Source organism: Carcharodon carcharias, chromosome 17, assembly GCF_017639515.1.
Source record: "Carcharodon carcharias isolate sCarCar2 chromosome 17, sCarCar2.pri, whole genome shotgun sequence".
NCBI classification, from domain to species: domain Eukaryota; kingdom Metazoa; phylum Chordata; class Chondrichthyes; order Lamniformes; family Lamnidae; genus Carcharodon; species Carcharodon carcharias.
The window spans coordinates 66,763,537-66,784,591 of record NC_054483.1 but is presented as its reverse complement, the minus strand read 5'-3'; the positions used below and the strand labels follow the sequence as shown (position 1 = coordinate 66,784,591).

Here is a 21,055-nt window from a genome sequence, read left to right as displayed (position 1 = left end):
TTCACCCCCCCTGGTGGCATTCCACAGGGATTGTTCCCTCCGGGACACCCTGGTCCACTCCTCCATCACCCCCTACACCTCAACCCTCTCCCACGGCACCAACTGCAAAAGGTGCAACACCTGCCCCTTTACTTCCCCTCTCCTCACCGTCCAAGGGCCCAAACACTCCTTTCAAGTGAAGCAGCATTTCATTTGCACTTCCCTCAATTTAGTCTACTGCATTCGCTGCTCTCAATGTGGTTTTCTCTACACTGAAGAGGCCAAACGCAGACTGGGTGACCGCTTTGTGGAACACCTTTGGTCTGTCCAAAGCATGATCCAGACCTCCCTGTCGCTTGCCATTTCAACACTCCACCCTGCTCTCATGCTCACATGTCTGTCCTTGGCCTGCTGCAATGTTCCAGTGAAGCTCAATGCAAACTGGAGGAACGGCACCTCATCTTCCGACTAGGCACTTTACAGCCTTCCGGACTGAATATTGAGTTCAACAACTTTAGATTATGAACTCTCTCCTCCATCCCCATCCCCTTTCCGATCCCCCTTTTTTCCCAATAATTTATATATATTTTTCTTTTCCCACCTATTTCCATTATTTTTAAATATATTTCCATCCATTGTTTTATCTCTACCTGTTAGACTATTTCAATCCCTTTCCCGCATCCCATCCCCACTAGGGCTATCTGTACCTTACTCCTCCTGCTTTTTACCCTTAATGTCACCTATTAGCACATTTCTTAGCTAATATCACTGTCAACACTTCTTTGTCCTTTTGTCTATGACATCTTTTGGCTATCTTCACCTATCACTGGCCCTCTATCCAGCTCTACTTGTCCCACCACTGAACCTGCCCCCCCCCCCCCACCCCCCCTCCCAAACCAGCTTATATTTCACCTCTCTTCTATTTTTCCTTAGTTCTGTTAAAGAGTCATACGGACTCGAAAAGTTAACTGTATTCCTCTCCGCAGATGCTGTCAGACCTGCTGAGTTTTTCCAGATGTTTTTATTTTTGTTTTTGTGTTATATCCCCTGTGTTGTACCTGAAATAACAACAACCTCCCATTTTTTTCTGCACATTTGCTAGCTTCATATTCTGACACAATTCAATGTCAAGTGGAAGGATGTGACAAAACTTCAAGTTATTCCATCAGTTGTTTGTGAAAATAAATGTTGGCTAACTCTGAAAACTAGGAAGTGAATTATCCAGAAAATAGCTTTGATTCTTATATTACTTCTTACACTAAAACCAGTTCATTTATAAATGAAAAAATGGTTCTGTATACTTAAGTTCAGAAAATTGCTGCTGTCACATTAAAAAATAAACCCTATATTCTCAAAGTTGAAAATTAAAATTTGGGTTTTTAAGGTTACAAATTCCACACAAGATAAAATGTTAGTGATGAAAGTTTTTTTTATTAACAATGTCATAAGTGGAATAAAATGGTTAAATTGGATAACAATAACCAGCTAACCAAGTGATTAGGGACATATTGAAGGATCAATAGCTATGGATCACAAGCAGAGATTACTGAGAACTTGCCACTAGCATTAGTTTCTGCTGCTGTTTTTCTGTGTCGTAGGACTCTTTCCAGCTCATTTTCTTCAGTAACCTGAGTAATTGTTGTCAGTGTTCCAACTTTGCTAGACTTCTTCAAGAGAAAGAAAACAAATCCATTACAAAAAGCACAATTTAAATTCAGCGCACACAACATGGACATCTTCAGTCCCTGATAGTTTTGGTTAGCTACCGTCATTAACTGGTAGCAAAAATCCTTAAGTTCAGATTGCAAACCAGTAAGGGGTCACATTAAAGCTCCAGGTAATTCTGTTTTTGTTTTGTCACATTAAAGCGTCCATTACAATACGGAATTGTAGCAATTTGTGAATAAAGCATTCAGACACGTTTCATTTTCTGGAATCTTTCCTCTCTTATAGGGGAACTCTCGCATATTTAAAGAAGAATATTTATAGTTTCATTACAAGGGAAAGCCTTTGCCTGATGTTCTAACCAAGAATAACTTTTAAAGTTGCACTTTCAGCTCATGAGGGGCAATTAGGGATAACTTGTTGATTCCTCTTACAATGCATTCATGATAAGATAACAATGTCTGGCTTGCAGTTTTCATAGCTCTCCACAGAATACTACATCATACAAAAAAAATCTTTCTAGTTGAAACTTTGCAAAGAATTACAGAGCACAAGCTAGTCTCTGTAATGTCATGGAATGAAAGAACAATAATGGCATTTTTCACATCAGTGTTACAACCTGAATTACTGCTGGAGAGCACAGCTTATAGGGCAAGATTTTGCAACATCATGATTAAAATTTACAACTGACCAAGAAAAGCAGGATTTGTTTTAAAAATGAACATAGTGGGCTTCATGGGCTAACTTGCAAAATTTAATATCGAAATCAAACACAGTTGGATTATTTTATGTTGACTCATGTTATGTCTACCACCACAATAGACATAAATTTTGCAAACAACATGGGGGAGGCAGTGGCATAGTGGTATTGTCACTAGACCAGAATTCCAGAGACTCAGGGGAGACAGCAGAGGGTGAAATCTGAATTCAATAAAATTCTGGAATTAAAAAGTCTAAAGACTTTTTGCCAATTGTTGTAAAAACCCAACTGGTTCACTAATGCCCTTTAGGGAAGGAAATCTGCTGTCCTTACCTGGTCTGGCCTACATGTGACTCCAGACCCACAGCAATGTGGTTGACTCTTAAAGAATGCCCTCTGAACAAGGGCAGTTAGGGATGGGCAATAAATGCTGGCCTAGCCAGCAACGTCCATATCCCAAGAACAAATAATGAAACAAATTGCACAATTATCTCTAACCTCAAGAATCCAACAGCTTTGCAAACATGTTTCTTGGAATACAATTTTTGAATTGGGCAATCAAGTCACTGTTCAACAGCTTAACCAGGCTACCAAGATGATTAAAAATAACCTTTGAGTAGACAAAGGCCAGGATTTTCCGGCCCCCGTCACGGGGGAGGCAGCGCCCCAGCCAGGAGTCCATTGACTTGCGGCAGGACCAGAAGATTCCGGCGGCGGGCAGGTGCAGAAAATCCCGCCCAAGTCTCAGAGCACAAAATATGTGGCACTTTATCAGAGTTTGAGAGAATGCATGTTCAAAGGTAGAAAGAGTCTGGAGGTTGGATATCTTACTGTGGCATTGGCGAAGGGCAAAGCAGATGTACAGAAGGTCATGTAATCTTACAAGGCTGAGCACCCCTACAAGAGTTTTAAACAGATGCATTGCTGAGTATCAGCCACGCCTAAATAGTCAAGTGTGCACAGGTAGGTGTTGAACTTGAGATTAAAGACAATTGTGCTTATTTAAGCAATGTCTATCCGTGCAATGGCAGCACGTTATGGGTCAGAATATGGCTTCCTGGTAGTTGGACTCTATGCTTTTTGTGAACATTAACACATCACAACTCATAGCATTGTAACCACTGCTAAGAATAAGCACTGTGGGAAACAGATAAATTGCATTTGAAATTTGTGAAAATTCACTAAAGGGCATAAATGTTTGCGATCTGCATGGAAACAAATCATGAGATTTACGGGTTATGAATGAGGATCTTTGCTCAAGAAGTTTAAAGTTAGAATGCAGTTGATATTTATTTGCATATCAATGCTGTTAACATTGATTGAAACAGACATGGAAAAATTAAAAGAAACTTACACCTTTATAAGATTACTACATCTCACAAAATGCCTCAAAGTACTTCATGTATAATGAATTACTTCAATGTCAGGAATGGTTATGTAGTTGAAAATAGCAGCCATTTTGTGCAAAGAAAGATCCCTCAAATAGCAACAGATGAATGACCAGTTAATCTATTTTTTGGTGTGATGTTGAAGGAAGCTGTTGGCCAGGATATTGGAAGAACTCCCTGCACTCTTCAAGAAGTGCTATGAGATTGTTAACGCCCACTTGAACCACCAGAACAAGCAGCTGCGGCTTTGGCTTAACATCACGTCCAAACAATATGATTACAAACTCAGGCTGAATACGATAACCGACTCCAAAATTCAAATTCCCATTTTGGTCTGAATTTCATTTTCATTTCTTTCCCCCTTCCTTTTCCAATCCTGAAGTGGCCAGCTCCTGCTAGGATATGGTTCCAATGACAACAGGAGTACTCCAAAGCCTCGCCATTTGGTCATTCTTTATACGCGAGTCTAAAAATAATTGTTGGTGAACTTTCAGTCATAAGGGATTTCACAGTGAGTCCCAACTGTCCTCATCCAATATCTGTGTTCATTCATATTTTAACACAGATTGCTGGATGACAAATCAGGACTGAGAACTTGGAAGTAATTTTCCCTCCAGTGTTGCTAAGGTCAACTGCAATGTGTTAACTGCCACCCTTCCTAAGATGAACCAATCAGCAATGAACTGAAATTAGAATTGGAACCTTAACCTTTGCATGGCACAGTCACACACTATCACTGGAAAAGTTGCATTTGAGTTTTCTAATCCAGCAGCTTCCCAGACAGATAAAACCCCTCGCCACACATACAAACAGGCAACAATTTTTCCTAATTGTTTTTTTTTCCAAGCTGTGGTACTTGTGTTCGAAAACAGGAAGCTATGCCTATTTCACTCTGTCACTATTTATTGTACAAAGCGGTGAATGAATTTGGACTATGGACAACACATCAGAATCCAAGCCTAATACATAGCATCTGTTGTCTGTGCACCATACATTTAACAGTAGTAACTCTTTTTATTTTGTTCGTTCACAACCATCAGGTCATCTCTCTTGCACTGGACTAGTTAGGCAGATTGCGCTACTTTATAAATAATCCAAGCAAAGTCTGTAGTTATCAAACTCGAGTCACAGTACTTAACTTCCTGATTTCTTATACTGCTGGTCCATGTGAGAAGAGATTAATAAGAGGCTGGAAGAACCGCACCTACAGAATAAGGGCCAATTTGACCCAGGTCACTCTTAGGTAGTTCTGACAATAGTATTTGCAAGGGTTTGTGAATAAGCTGTATGGCTAGCCACACAGTTAGAAAGGAAATAGATAAAGAGAAGAATTTAAAAAATACTTGGGAGTTAAATTTCAGACTTACCAACATCCCTCGGAGCTCCTGTAACGCATTTTCTTCTGGAGGTTTACTCCTAATCAGCAGAGTCTAGAAACAAGCAAGCGGACTGTAACCAAGAAGAGCAGACCACTCAGATGCAAAACTGATTAGTTGCATTAATGGTTGTAGCCAACAGTCTCTAAAGGTTAATAATGTGCACTGTTCTATTAGGAAAATGGGGAGAATGAAAGAGAACAAACCGATGAACTTTTTAGTTTCAGAAACTAAAACAGTGGGAGTAACACATCAGGGTTAATTATATGTTTGTGATTTGATTTTTACACTGACCTTTAGACCATGCAAGATCTTGACTAATCTGGTAGTTACTGAATTAAACAAAATTATGTCTATTGGTAGAAAGCTTAGTTAGTACAAATCATTGTACATACTTGGAAAAAACAGAAAACAAAAGAGGAATGCGAATGTCACTTTGTTTCAGAATTTCAAATGTTTCCATAAATTTATATAGTTAAGAATTTTAACAATAGTTTAGAAATGTTTCTAGTATCATTCAGTTTCAATTATGTTTATTAGGAATCTGATAACTTTTTGATTTTATAAAAATAGATTATGTACAACCCTATAAAAGATTGATGCAGCCAGGACTAAGGTGATTAAATCCAGTGACAGCTTCGTGCATCTTAATGATCCCGAAGGATTGTGCCATTGGAAGAGGAGTTTCAGCACCTCCTGCTCCCTGGAGGACTTGAATCATTGCTATCAGTTATCATTATATGAATTTTGTTCTATATAAATAACTGTTGGGGATTTGTCAGGATGTTGAACGCCCTGCCACGTGGAGGTTCTGTGCCTTCATGTTTGGTAGTAATTGAAAGAAAGCAGCTCAGATAATTCCAATGGTGAACATGCTCTACAGCGCCAGTGTGAGATTTCTATTTCCCCCATTCACCACAGAGACTGATGATTAATTCTACACCTGTAATTCTACAAAATTATGTCTGCTGCATACTTGTTTGAGGTTGCCTAACCTCATATAATTGTTATTCTATCACTTTGTGCATAGGTTTTGGACTTTCAAAAGGAAGAGAAAAGCATCACAAGTTTCAAATTAAAATACATTATAATAACCGTTGAGTTACCCTGTCAGTATGATCAATTTTCCTAAGGCGAACACCCTTCTTAATTCTATCCATCATTTCATCAACCGCTTGTTTCTTCAGGTCTTCTAAAGGCTGTCCTGTAGGAAAAGTTGTCTCATACATTTGAAAAATAATATTCAGAAAACAATATATTCACATATAAAATAAATAAAAACAGAAAACTCTGGAAATTTCCAGCATGCCTGACAGGATTTCTGGAGAGAGAAAGAGAGTTCAGGTCACGGACCCGAAACCTTATATCAGCTGAAATTTCTAATGAAGGGTCACAGACCTGAAACAGAGGCCTGAATTTTCGTAAAGATGGAGAGCATCTCCAGCTTAGCCAAAATAGTGCTAGAGGCATGATTCCAGAAGTCCTCCCCACCTCCCAATCCCGAACCTGGCACCCACCCATTTTTGTCAGGGGGGCAAATGGGGTTGGGTTGTAGTTTGCACATCTGTGGCTCACAGAGGCAGCTGTATATGTAAAAGTGCAGCTGCCTTCAAACAGATCCAATTTTTGTAACTGTGATGTCTAAAACATGACTTATGGGCTTTAGGTCTTTCAGGAGAAGGTCTAAAGCTATTGGGAATTTTTTGGAGAGGCAGGGTGCCATTCAGGACAGGCCCAGAGATACCTTTAGGAGAGGTGAGGTGCCATTTGGGAGAGGTCAGGTGCCCTGTGGGATTGTTAAAAGCAGATGTCAATGCACGTAAAAGGTTGATAAATCCATTGGAACTGTCAAGCTGATTGGAGCTGCCAAGCTGTCAAGGGAACTGTCGAGGCATTTAAATTTCCAGACCTTTAAATTAACAAATAAAACATGCTACAGTTTAAAAATATAGCCCTTGCTATTTCACTCGACGGTTGAAATAAGCCTGAGGGTTACTATTACAGGATTTATGCTGCATGAATGATTTCACAACCTAACATTATCATTCTAAGTTGGCATATGGGCTATAAATGTCGGTGGGATGCACAGAGTGGCATAAGGTGGCATGGAGGGTATGAGGGGGCCATGGGGGTGGGTTGGGGCATGAGCTGGTATGGTTTGGCATGGATGGGGTATGGGGAGTATGTTGGGGGTGGGGGTGTGAGGGGAGAGTGCTGAGGGGCTGTTTTTTGGGGTTTTCTTTACAGCTGGGACCAAGGCAAGCCTTTCACACAGCCCACCTCAGTGCCCAGCAGCCCCTGTGGCTGCCCCCATACTGTCTCTAGGGGTGGCGGGCCAGACTCGTGTTAACACCTGCCCCTCCCACCCCAATGAAAACAGACCACCCTGGGCTCTTCTGCCTGAGTTGGGTTTGTGGAGCCAGGACTTTTCTTGACGCTGTGCTTGCAACTCAGGAGGAAAAATTCAGGCCTTAAACACTATTTATCTCTCTATACATGCTGCCAGACCTGCTGAGTAGCTCCAGCATTTTCTGTTTTTGTTTCCAATTTCCAGCACCCACAGTATTTTGTTTTTACTCACACATACAACTGATGTGTATCTTTATCTTAAACTGCACGCACACTTATAAACATTATGGGTGGGATTTTCCCAGAATCGCACTAAGCGTGGTAGCGAGCGGTTAAAACGGAGTCCTACTTGCCGAAGAAAATGGTGGGTTTTCACGCTGTATCGTCCCGAACCCACCTCATTGTTTATTCACTCCCGTAAAACACAACGTTTTCATGGCGGGCAGGCTCTCATTTGCCCGCTCGACATCACCCCGCTGTTGCATCACACTGGTCGCCATATTTAAAAGGCAGCTGCCAGCAAAGTGCTCATCGCCAACAGCTCACCACTGCTGCCTGGGAGGTATGGCCAGCAAAGACAAAAATGCTGCAGCCCCCTGTTTCAACGATAGGCCCCTTGAGTGACTGCTGGGTGCCGTGGAGGCCCACCAGGATGTGCTCTACCCTGGCACTGGCCACAGGATGGGCAACAATGTCACTAACCCAGCTTGGGAGTCAGTGGCAGTGGTGGTCAGTGCGAACACACTGCAGAGGAGGACAGCCACCCAGTGCCACAAAAGAATAAATGATCCCCTCCGTTCCACCAGGGTAAGTCACTCTTTTCATCGTTCCCAACTCTCACACTCACAAACCCATCACACATCCACAGGGCCCTCACTCACTGCCAGTGCAAGGGACATCACCATTTAATCTTTCACACACACCGTCATTGTCCTCATCCTGTCCATGGGACCACTCACCACCCACACAGGCCAGGCATACTTAACATCTGGCCCGGCAGGCATCCTCATACACTCTCCCCATCTCTATCCATGCAGAACAAACCGGTTCACAACAGGAGGGAAAGGTCGCAGACAGGTGTAGGGATGCCGGAGATCAAAGTTCTGACAGAATTCAAAAACAGAGCCGTCCAGCTGGCCGGCGATGACCAGGACCGGTCCTGTGCTGATGGTGAGGTCAGCGCTGCTCTACCAAGTGAGGATCCAGCAGTGCAACATTCATCAGACAACCATAGTGTGAGTGATGTGTCCTCTTTCACAGGCCACTATCATGCACTAATCATCTCCTCTTGCTTTCACAGGCACATCTGCCAAACAGCCGACAGAGTCCATGACCCAGGACCTCCGATCATGCTGCAAAGAAACCTCTGAAGAGGAATCTGGAGGCACCCTCCCTGAAGTCCCATCACAGCGCTCACCCACACTCTCCACCAGCGCAGAGACACACACCTCGATGGGACCTAGCTTTAGAGTAGCCTCAGGATCACAATCTGGTGAGCACATCGCACTGTCTGATCCACAGCAGATGGAGGCAGGGACTTCCCAGGTCCCCGGCACTCAAGAGGACTGTTGGAGGCCAGAACTTTGCTGAGTCCGAGCCAGGTGACGAACCTCTGGCCTCGGTCATGTCACAGTTGCTGGAGCTGCAAAGGCAAACTCGGGGACATCAGGGAGGGGTGTACTCCTCTGATTGCAAGGCAGGATGGAGGAGTCCGTCCATCTTCAGGCTGAGGTGATAGTGCCGGCATCGCAACGCACTGAGGTCAACACTGGCAGGATGGCGGCCGCCTTGGAGACCTTAGTCCAGTACGTCACTCCTGCACTGCTGCGCAGGCTCAACTCCATCGCTGATGCCATAGTTGGCCTCCAACAGTCTGTACGCGAGAGGGGTGCTGGGCAGATCGATCTCACTCCAACTACCTCTTCCGCTCACGGAGTCAGCCGGGGCACCCATAGGGAGGAGGTTCAGTAGGTGCACACTCCGGGGTCATCCACCAAGGTGGCTCTGGGAGTGACCAGCCCATTTGACTCCCCTCTTCTTGTGACCTCCGCAGCTTCAGCTTCACAGGCTGAGGAGAGTGCCACAGCCACACAGCAGGACCCTGAGAGCAGGCCGGAGCCCTCCAAGTGTCGGCCCTCCAGAGGACACCCGCCAAGGTCATCGCAGACAGGGTGTCACTATCAGCAGGCTGCCTCCACCTCTGCTGTGGATGTCCAGGGAGCACCTAGATATAACAGCCGGGTTAGGAAAGTTAGGTAAAAGTAGTTGCACAGCCTGGGCACGGGTGTTAATCACATACTGTTCACTATTGTCAATAAACTCCTAAGAATGTCTCCCTGCCTATGGCTCCTTGTTCTGATGAGCAGTGTTCTTGTCACTCAGATGTGAAGCCTTTCTGTACAAGATAAAAGGCAAGTGTCTCAGTCCAGGGCCTCGTCCCTGTGCTCTGTGCAGCCTTCAGACCACAGTGATGGTCCAGTCTCTCACTCCTTGGAAACATTACTGATGTCTGCACCTCAGCGATGCTGGTTATTGCTGCCAGCATGTAGTGGGCAGGCACCACAGAGTTCTCTCATTCTTTCTCTGTGCTCTCAGAACCTTTAAGGTGGGGCTGGCCCCCATCACACCAGCATTTGCAACCAGTGATGCTGTGCACCAGCTCCTGAAGGGCTGAGGTGCTGAAGGCGGATACAGCATCAGATGCGTCTCAAGCTTCGTGGCTGTGTCTCTGAGATGGCCCTGATCATGGAGCACGAGCGATCTGCTCTTGGCCAGACAGGAATCAGACATTCTCAGAGGCTATCTGAAGATCTATGGATTGTCTTTACTGCTTGTTGTCATCGTCCTCCTGCGATTGAGTGACAATTAGGGCCTCCATTGCATCTCCATGACAGGAGCAGTCTCACAGAGGGTATTCTCGCTGACATAGGCCAGACTGGAGTCAAACTTTCACAACTGCAATATGAGGATCTACGGGGGCACCTCACTGCATGTGGTCATCTTCCTCCAAAAATCTGGCAGTTATGAGGGCCTCCCAGTGCGCCTGCCTCACACAGCCAGTGCGAAAGCCTCATCCTCATCGTCGTCACCACCAAGGACCCCTCACCCTCATCCCTGTTGGCATCCTCCTCATTGGAGGACATGTGCAGCTTCTCCATCTCCTCTTCAGCCAGCTCCTCACCCTGTTGCAGTGCCAGGTTGTAAAGGGTGCAGCAGATGACAACTATGTGTGACACTTTCTGTGGACTGTATTGCAGGGCTCCACCAGACCGGTCCAGGCACTGGAACCTCATCTTCAGCATCCCGATGGTCTGTTCGACCAAGTTGCGAGCTGCTGCATGAGCTTCATTATAGCGTTGCTTTGCTGCAGTCTGAGGCTGCTGCATGAGTATCATCAGCCATGGCCTCTGCGGGTAGCCCTTGTCCTCAAGGAGCCAACCCTGCAGCCTCTGTGGACCCTGGAATACTGCAGGGATCTGCGAACAACTCAGGATGTAGGTGTCATGCACACTCCCCGAAAACTGTGCTCATACCTGCAGGATGCGTTTCTGGTGGTTGCATACCAGCTGCACATTCAGTGAGTGGAAGCCCTTGCAGCTGATGAAGTTCACTGAGTGTAGCAATGGAGACCTGAGCACCACATGAGTGCAGTCAATCAAATCCTGCACATGTGGGAATCCTGAGATCAGGGCAAATCCAATGGTCCTTGCATCCTGGCCCCGGGCGAAGTGCACAAAGTTGTGTGCCATGGAGAAAATGGCATCCGTGACCTCATGGATGTATTTGTGGGTGGAGGATTGTGAAATCCAACAGAGGTCACCTGTGGAGCCCTGGAAGGAGCCACAGGCAGTGGATACCCTCCATGTCCCCTTGGTGCCAAGTCCTGCAGCAAGTGGCAGATGTGAGCCACCAGGTCCCTAGGCATGCACAGTCGTTGACGACACTGGTTCTCATTCATCTACAGGAATGGCAGGCAATGTCTATAGATCATGGGTCTCGCTAGGCACCAACCAGTCACGGCTCGTTGTCACTCCTGGGCAGCATGTGTGGGAGCCTCTGCTGCCCCTTCTTCATGAGGTTGCTGCTCCTGCCTTTGTGCAGCCAAGGGCCTCAGTCACTCTCTCCTCTGTCTTCTATGGTCTCTGTAGGCCATCAGGCATACAGCTAGGTCACCAGGATCCATGGTCCTGACGTGGTCCTCCTGCAGCATGAAAGAGAGAGATGTGATTATCATGGCTGTACACAGCACCTTTCCTGACCCTGTGTGACTGCCCCTTAACGCTTCCTGGAGAGTGCTGGTCACTCCTCAGATGGCCAGAGATGAGTGCGCTGCATGACTGCCCTGTCAACCTGCGACATGGGGGACACTGGTCCAAACCAGGATGCTGAGATTGCAAAGGGCTGTGAGTGACCTCCAGCAGTGACTGCTACATGGCCAGTGTTGGCGAGGAGATCGTACAACGTGTGCAGCCCAACTGCTCTATGGTCCAAAAAAGTGGTGGCGGACTTGAAGTCTGTGCTGGGGTGGGGGGTCGGCGAGGGGCTAAGGTCTACAGTGCTTGGTGCCCTTTGGTGCCTCCGCGAGGCTTGCGTGGGCCGGCAGGATAGAGGCCCAACCCCATCATATCACTGTGGCTGAGCCTGAACTCTCTCAGTTGCAGAGTTCATGGTCAGTTTATACAGGTGTGCATAATGTGTGGCCACTTACCTCACTTACCCTGCCCCCACCCCCCCACCTCGATTTCCTGCGCTCGGGATGCAGCGCCAGAGCAGCACTCGAACCCCCCCACCGACAATGGTTGTCTCTGAGGCTGGCCAGCACTTGCCCCCAGACACCCATCCCCCTCAGCAGGCAGCTTTGAGGCTGGCCAGCACTTGCCCCCAGACATCTGCCGCCCCTCTGGGGTCAGACATCAGTTGCCCCCACCCCTCCGGCATCCCTGAGGCCTGTAAACAACGGGTGAGCCGTGGAGAACGCTGCTACTCACTCACCTCAGGTCCTCCAGAGTGAAGGCCACCAAGTGCACGTCGCCTGCTTGCTGTTGCAAAATACATCGGCCTGCTTTCCCGCTGATGTGAATGGACGATACGGTGAGGTTCCAAGAACCTGGCGAGATGGACTTTTAATTATATGCTGATGTATTACAATTAGCTCCCCACTGACTGATGGCAGGAAACGTGGCCCGCTGTTGGCGAGCTGAGCAATCATGACCTGTCTTCACGCCGCTGTGAAGCAGATCGCGCCATATTTTCCACACACACCACCTATCACGCACGTCGCCAGCGGGCTTGGAAAATTCCAACCTATGCTTCATGTTTATGTAGGTTTAACACTCCAGAAGCATTTTTGTATAATTCACAACCTGTGCACCCTAGATGCTGAATGAAGTCATTAAAATACCTGCAGTGACTTTCCTATTTAAAAGAAAAAATTGCAAAATGGATACAAAAAAGCTGATTTCTTTCAAACTGGTACAAAAGTGTGCGATAAAATATCCCTGTGATTCTTATTTACAGCTGTAATATGCCATTGGCATTGTGTACAGTCAGCCACAGAAAATGCTTTTCTAGTGTAGAAGGACATGCTGCTGGGAGAATTGGAAGTTCACTTCATTACATTACATTACCAGAGCTTGTAACTATCTTGGGATATTTGTCACAACAAAATTGGACTAAAAAAAGGTTAAACTAACCAAACTTTTTACTTCACGCACAAAGATTGTCACAGTGTAAATAGAATAAAACTTGCATTTATAGCTCCCTTCACACCTTCACAGCCTCAGGATACCCAAAGCATTTTACAACCAAATACTTAAAGTACTCTTTAAATACTGTTGCAAAGTAGGAAACAGAGCAGGAAAACAGCATAAAATCAACAGGAGCAGCAGTAGCTTTTTTTATTTATTCATTTATAGAATGTTTATGTCACAGACAAGGCTTGCATCTACTGCCCATGCTCAATTACCATTGAGAAGGTTGTGATGAGCCACCTTCTTGAACCACTGCAGTTCATGTGGTGAAGTTACTCCTACAGTCCTGTCAGGTAGGGAAGTTCCAGGATTTTGACCCAGCAATGATGAAAGAATGGCAAAATATTTCCAAGCCAGGATGGTGCGTGAGCTGATGGGGTACTTGGGGTGGTGTTCCTTTGCCCTTGTCCTTTTAGGTGGTAGGGGTTGTGGCTTTGGGACGTGCTGTCGAAGGGGCCTTGGAAAGTTACAGCCTTGTTGCGCCGGAATCTTTAAGTTGGTGCATGGGGTGCTGATCGAACAGGCTTCTTTGTCCTGGATATGGTCAAGCTTCTTCACTATTGTTGGAGTTTCATTCATCCAAGCAAGTGAAAAGTTTTCCATCACACTCCTGACTTGTGCCCCCTAAGTGGTGGAAGGGCTTTGTGGAATGAGGAAGTGAGTCACTCGTCACAGAGTTGCCAGCCTCTGACCTGCTATTGTAGCCATGGCATTTAGGAGGCTGATCTAGTTCAGTTTCTGCTCAATGGTGACTCCCAGGCCATTGACCGTGGGGAACTCAGTGCTGGTAATGCTGTTGAACGTCAAGGATCGATGGTTAGATTCTCTCTTGTTGGAGACAGTCATGGCCTGGCACTTGTCTAGTGCGTATGTTACTTGCCACTTAGGAGCTGGACTTATGCAGCCAAGTATTCCATCACACTCCTGACTTGTCCCTCATTGATGGTTGACAGGCTTTTTAGAATGAGGAGGCAAGTTACTTGCTGCAGAATTCCCAGTCTTTGACCTGCTCTTGTAGCCACGCTATTTATATGGCTGGTCTAATAAGGTCAATGGTAAACCCAGGAGGTTGATGTCGATGCTATTGTATGTCAAGGAGAAATGGTTAGATTCTCTCTTGTTGAAGATGGTCACTGCCTGGCACTTGTGTGCTGCGAATGTTATTTGCCACTTATCAGCCCAAGCCTGGATGTTGTCAATGGGCGTGGACTGTTTCAGCACATTGATGTTTTCTTAGCTTGTTGAAAGGACATCACAAGTATTGTTCTTGATAAAAACATAGAGTTAGCAGGCAGATGACATCGGTGTGCTAACCAATTCAAATAAAATGCCATTTTAAGTAATTAACCTTTCACGTTGGAGATCTGAGTTATATTTTAACCAATATTTAACTTAGTTTTAAAAGCATATTTAACGATACATATGAGCAACACATGCTTACCTGATTCCTTAGAGTGGGCTTTTTCAAACCCAGATAAATTGGATGCTTTCTGTCTTTTACAGATGATCATCATAAGATTTCTGTTGAAATATAAATATATTTTTCCTTAAGCCTCCATACAGATGCTAACATAAGTTATTCTGCAAAAGGTACAATACCTAACTTCTCAATTTAGCTCACTGATAATAAACTGATCATCATGCTAATAATTCTGGCTAATTCTACCATTATACACTCCCTGTGGGGGTAGACATGCTCATGGCCAGTGCAAGTAAGAAAGACCAAAAAAAAAGTAGGTAATTCTTTAACTGGCCTTACCTGTGCGTATGGCTTCCCGTGGGAAGGCAGATCACCTCTATCTTCAGCTGAAAAATCCTGTTGTCTAACGTTACAAATCTTACTCAATGTTTATTAAAGTCATATTTTTCAAATCATTTCAAATATTCTTATGGTAAGATTAATCTTTTTTAACAAACATGTTGCTTTACAAGGAATTTTCCACAAAACTTCATACCAAACCCAAGAAATATCCTATTAAATGTCTAGTGCCCATCATCTAAGGTATAATTTTATGAATGCTCCCTGGCAATGGGAAGTCTCACTCCTGCCTACCAGCAGCATATGTTTGTGAAATTATCTCTTCAGTGGTTAGAAAATGGTGAGGAAAGTATGTCAATGTCTTATTAATTACATTGTTAAGATGTGTTAATGTCAATTACATTGTTAAGGGAAATAGGTGATGGGTATTTGAACACATATAAATAGGGGATAGCTGGGACACTGGGTGGAGGTGAGGAGTGTTAACACTGAACAAAGTCAACAAACTCTCAGCAAGGAAAGGCTATGTGTCTTAGTTTTGACTTCACCAACTGGCGCAAATCTGATTAACAAAGCAGACCTAAATTTTCAAAATGTAGTGCCTAGATTAAGATAACTACAGTCAATAGCTACTGAATTTCCAATACTCATTGCCATCAGCAGTAGATTCATGATATTACTGCTTTAGAAAAATTTCTAAGGCTGGAAATTATTGTGTAATGCCTGGAGATTGTCAAGTAGTAACATCAGGACTGCAAAACTCCACACATTTCCTGACTGTTTATTGTGTTGTAGCAAATTGTGTTGAGTAAGTGGATTTCTGCATATTGCTGCATGGAATTCGTAAATTATGCTTTTTTAGCTAGTTATTACAGGCATAACAGGCACATTCACATTGTAGATATCAGTTGGAAATTGCATCAAAGGCTTCTTCGAATAGAAAGGTTAATTGCTGCACGTCAACCTTCTAGATTTTGAACTCTCTCTACAGTAGGATTGTGGATGATTTGAGGCATGTACAAGACTGTGACCTGTAACTATCTTCACTGCAGCTTTGCACCTCCCTTCCTATTGTCCAAAAACTCTCATGACAAGAGGTATTTTATTCAGTTCTCCCCTAGCACTGCATTTGTCTGAAGGCCAGCAAGAACAGTAGTGATGCTGCCAGAGATATCCAACGGTATACAGAGTCTGGTGTTGCCACTACCCAACAGATCAATCATTCAATCCAGCCACAAGTAGCTTAGGATGACAAGGCTTTATAAAGAGATATTGATGAAGTTATATAGCTCTCAAGTTTCTTATGATCATGTTACAACCTTACAATAGCTATAATTGATTTCCTTTGTATGAAATTGACTTTACTGTACAATGTTAATGTGTAAATAATAGTAAATAGAATGCTTGTGCATTTAATATACTGTTAAATAGTTCCCAAATCTTGTTGTTAGATACTCATTCTATTTTGAAACTCCAATGCATTGTGAAATTAGTCTATTTCATGTATCTCTAAAATTGAGAATAGGAAAAAAATAGTTTTATTACTTGAGAGGACTTGAAGAGGGTGATGGCACTGGAAGAGGAGGTGGAGGAGGTGGCAACGGTATTGAGTTTTCTGCTTGTTGGATCTGCTTCTGCAGTTTATCAACTGTAACAGAAGTACCAGAGTTTAAATCTTATGGTACTAGTAGCTGCAAGTCATTGAAAATAGTAATGAAATTCTGTGAAGAGATATATCATTTAGATTTGAGTCACTGAGGTGAATACTTTCTGTGTTTGTGCTCACTGGGCTCATCATTCTCTGCCATATTTTCTGCCCTACCAGCGACAGTTACTTCTAACCATTCAACATTGCCAGTCACCATCCCATCTCTGCCTTTGCTGAAACCCTTGTCCATTCCTTCACCACTGAAAATTTAATTTCTCCAGTCCTTCCAAATCAATATCCCTGCTTCAACCATCAGTTCATCCAAAATGTCGCAGATCACATCTTTCCCTGCACCTAGTCCCACACACCCATCAACTCTGCCATCTTCCAGCTTTGCTGCCTTCTTGTGCTCCAGCAAGTCAATTTTAAAGTTCTTGATCTCATTCTCAAAGCACTGTTTTGTTCACTTGACATGCAAGATCTATTCCCATTCTCTACTCCTACATGCTCTGATCATTTAAAAAAGCCCTATCTTGAATCATGTTTTCTCCACACCACAATTGATGATCATCCATTCATCCACTATGCTCCAGCTTGTTCCCCCGAACTATTTGTCTTTAAGCTTGCCACCCGCTTTCCTGCTTTCAAAAATCTCCCCAAAATCATCCCCTTTGCTTATACCATTAGTAATCCATAGCTTCTCCATTTTTGCTCGTTCCTCATGCTCATACCCACTGAATCCCTCTCCTCCTATTATAAAGAGCTCTAAGATGCCTGTCTGAATGTGAGGAAAGCAATATAAATGTGAGTTGTTGCACAATGTGTAAAACCAGATAAATAACAAATCATGCCATACCGCTGCATCATGGTCTTGTAATTCACAATTTCAAAAGAAATTGGAAAAAATGTTAAGTTTTTATGTTGGCACAGCAATTCCGATTTAGTACTACAATCAAGAAGCTGAAAGTGCCACAAACATTGTGGGGGAGCAATTGACAATGTTTTCAAATGATTTCGCAAGTAATTTCGAGAATTCAAACTGGATCTGCGTAGTCTAGAACAAAATTATAAAAATGAAAACAGAATATTGGAAATATTCAGCAGTTAAGCAGCACATTGGTCATTGACCTGAAACATTAAGCCCTGTTTCTTCCTCCACAGATGCTGCCTGACCTGCTGAGTACTTCAGGCACACACTGTTTTTATTTCAGGTTTCCATCATCTGCAGTATCTTGCTTTTGTATTAGCACCAAGGTAAAATGTATTATTGCAAGTCTATATTACATTACAGTGCAGAATACTTTACTGGTGTGTTTCAGATCCTTCACTTGCTGGTAATAATTTTGGCATTTGAGTTCGAGTTCTTCTTTGTCTTCTTTGAGAAACTCAAGCTGCTTCATCAATGAGTTTATTTCCTTCTTGAGGGTAGAATCTTCTAATTGTTCCTCCATCTCCTTTAGCTGACAGCATAAGGAGAAAAGAATTACACTGGATTTGACGATGTGTGCTATGTTGCATGCGTCTTCTAAATGTCTTTAAGTTCTCTCATTATGTCTCCTACGATCTCTTTTTAACAGCATCTAAAATTTACTATCTCCTGTACTCGACTAAAAACTGCAATGCATCTTCACATGTTCTTCTGATGTTTAATATCAGCAAGTTAACGATTTGTAAATTAACTAGTCAATCCAAATAACCGTCTAATCAAATAAGTGTCCTTTAAAAGATTGAAAAACATACTGAATAAAACTTGTGGTGTTGGAAGATCATGCTTATTGTAAGTATAGTGCACTGGATCTGTCATTGGACTGGTAATCCAGAGGTTTGGACAAATAATCTAAACATGGATCCAAATCCCACCACAGCAGTTTGAGAATTTGAAATCCATTCAAAAAACACATTGGAACTAAAAATACTGGCAAAAATAAAAGTGACTATGAAACTGTCTGATTGTCATTAAAAACCCATCTAGTCCACAAATGTGCTTTAGGGAAGGAAACATGCCTTATCTGGTTAGCCTATATGTGATTTCAATCCCACACTAACACGTTGACTCTTAACTGGCCTCTGAAGTGGTTTAGCAAGGGAGGTTTTCACCTTTTCAAGGGTAACTAGGGATCAGCAACAAATGTAAACCTTACCACACCATGTCCACATCCCAAGAATAAATTTAAAAACACATTTCTATTAAATGAATACATATTCGAGGATTAATCTCACACGATGTGCTATGGGCATCTTACCTTTCTCTCATGCAGAATTCTCTCTTCTTCTATAGTCTCTGTCACAATAGCCAGTTCATCAAGTGCTTTCATGAGCTGTTCATTAGGCACCATCTTCTGAATGAGAATCTGACTTTGCCTTTTAAGTTTCTTTTGTTCCACAAGCATCTGCAATAAAGACAAATAATTTTAAAATGCAATCACATTTCTGACCAAATCCATTATCGTTATTTTAGTTTTCAGCATGACTACTGGTGATCTTGTTCCCTTTGTTATGCACCTTTCGAAGTTTGTTCTTGCCCACCTGGTGAGTCATTTTCATTGTCTTGAGCATCTCAAAGCTAATGTCTGGGAATGGCACCAAGCAGCATGCAGGTCACATGGTCTTTCTGTTACAAAAATTGAATACTTAGCTCAGAGGTTGGAAGCTCCAGTTCCCAGAGCACCTAGGGCCTTCTGCACGTGCACAGGCCGGGAAGTGGCTGCACACACGCAGTTGGTGTCTTTTACCATCTTTAGGCCGGGTACAGGCCATGTGTGCCGTGAAACAGTGCAAAACTGGAGATCAGTTGACCTGAACTGGAGCGCCATTACCAAGGAAGTTGTCCCAAGGTGCAGGAAACAGGGAGGGGGACAGGGAGGGGTGCTGGAAGAAAGTAATAGAAGCAAATTTCTCAAGACTGAAGTGTTATTTTAAAAAATGAAAGGATTTGGCATGATCTGGATCTGTGAATTATTATGGCATAGCAGATGGTAAATGCTGAGCTGCTAAAACCCTAGAGGAAACTTGAAACAGCTGCCACAACTGTTTTTGCAATTTGTACTTTATTTCAAAATGCGTGCCTTGAATTCAGTAGTAATGAGCCCACCACGACTTAGAGATTTTCTTACAAAACTGAATTAAACATTTATTAATTGAAAAAAAAAGGATATTAAGCACATACATAGCTCTACAAATGACTACTATAATAACTCCTAGATCTCCTAATTAATCTAGCTCCCACTAACACCTCCATTAAGGCAACAGTAAAACAACATAGATTTTAACAGACCCAGCCAAGGCACACTAATACCCTGCACAGTGATATTCAAAGTAAATTCTTGTAGCTTTGGTTCCTGTAGACAACAGCTTGGTAGATAGAGGCTGGAGACTTTTCTCACTTGTTAGATCTTAGAATTCCTTCTCCCTTACACATAATCTCATCTCCTTTATACAGATTTCTCCCTTTTTAATGTAAATTCTACTGCTCCAATATGTCTTTGCAACTTTACTTTTTCCATAATATAAATCTTCCACAGTGCTCATATTATCAGTAATTTTTAGGAAAAATAAACACACTGTTTGGCTTAGCCTCTGTTGGCTCAGTGTAACACTTTACCATCTCTTTGAAATCCATGACTCTGGTTTATCTAAAAAATGCAATTGTCCCTCACGCCTCACATAATAAAACTTTAGCCATGTTTGCGTATTTAGCATTTCAAACCTAGCTTCCTTTCTGATAGCTCAAAAGCTCCAGATTAGCTGCCTCCAATTCAATTAAACCCTGCCCCACACACACAACCTCAGGCAGAGAACAAATCCAAACCCCACTATTAACCTACCTTTACAATAAATCACAACAATATTATGAAAATTATATTTTATAACAGAATGCCAATGTGGGATTTTTTTTAAAAAGGTCATAAGTTCACCTTGGAACTGTAAACAAGCAAGCCTCTTCCGAGAAATCACCTGACCTATATGGCACTTGAGAAGGAGTTGTTTGTTTGTTGAACTGCAAAACACTTTAATTAATGAAAAGCTGGGAGACAAGAAGGCAAACAAATGGCTGAGGAAAAAAACTTAAAAGTTGTGAACCTGCCTGTTTGGAAGGCAAGCCTGTTGGATAGTAAGCTGAGGAAAGAAGGCTACCTTGACTGGCTCCCTCTCTCTCCACCTTGCCTATAATTATAAAAACAAAAAAACTGCGGATGCTGGAAATCCAAAACAAAAACAGAATTACCTGGAAAAACTCAGCAGGTCTGGCAGCATCGGCGGAGAAGAAAAGAGTTGACGTTTCGAGTCCTCATGACCCTTCGACAGAACTTGCGTTCGAGTCCAAGAAAGAGTTGAAATATATTTCAACTCTTTCTTGGACTCGAACACAAGTTCTGTCGAAGGGTCATGAGGACTCGAAACGTCAACTCTTTTCTTCTCCGCCGATGCTGCCAGACCTGCT

The 21,055-nt window shown here is 43.3% G+C and overlaps 1 protein-coding gene across 6 annotated transcripts in view; it reads right to left on the bottom strand.

Moving 5' to 3' along the window:
* Window positions 1-1,390: 1,390 nt before the first annotated feature.
* shtn1 (shootin 1) overlaps window positions 1,391-21,055 on the bottom strand; it is a 94,042-nt gene continuing 74,377 nt past the window's right edge. For 3 of the 6 annotated variants that reach the window (XM_041209014.1, XM_041209015.1, XM_041209018.1), the window contains 7 exons: window positions 18,858-19,004; window positions 17,921-18,074; window positions 16,512-16,614; window positions 14,649-14,728; window positions 6,215-6,312; window positions 5,100-5,162; window positions 1,391-1,646 (listed from right to left, as the gene is read on the bottom strand). In XM_041209014.1, the coding sequence (XP_041064948.1) occupies window positions 1,503-1,646; window positions 5,100-5,162; window positions 6,215-6,312; window positions 14,649-14,728; window positions 16,512-16,614; window positions 17,921-18,074; window positions 18,858-19,004 (789 nt within the window). In that variant the 3' untranslated portion in view covers window positions 1,391-1,502. Of the gene's footprint in view, window positions 1,647-5,099; window positions 5,182-6,214; window positions 6,313-14,204; window positions 14,517-14,648; window positions 14,729-16,511; window positions 16,615-17,920; window positions 18,075-18,857; window positions 19,005-21,055 lie in introns of those variants that run through there. The other 3 variants (XM_041209016.1, XM_041209017.1, XM_041209019.1) reach the window with 3 other exon arrangements.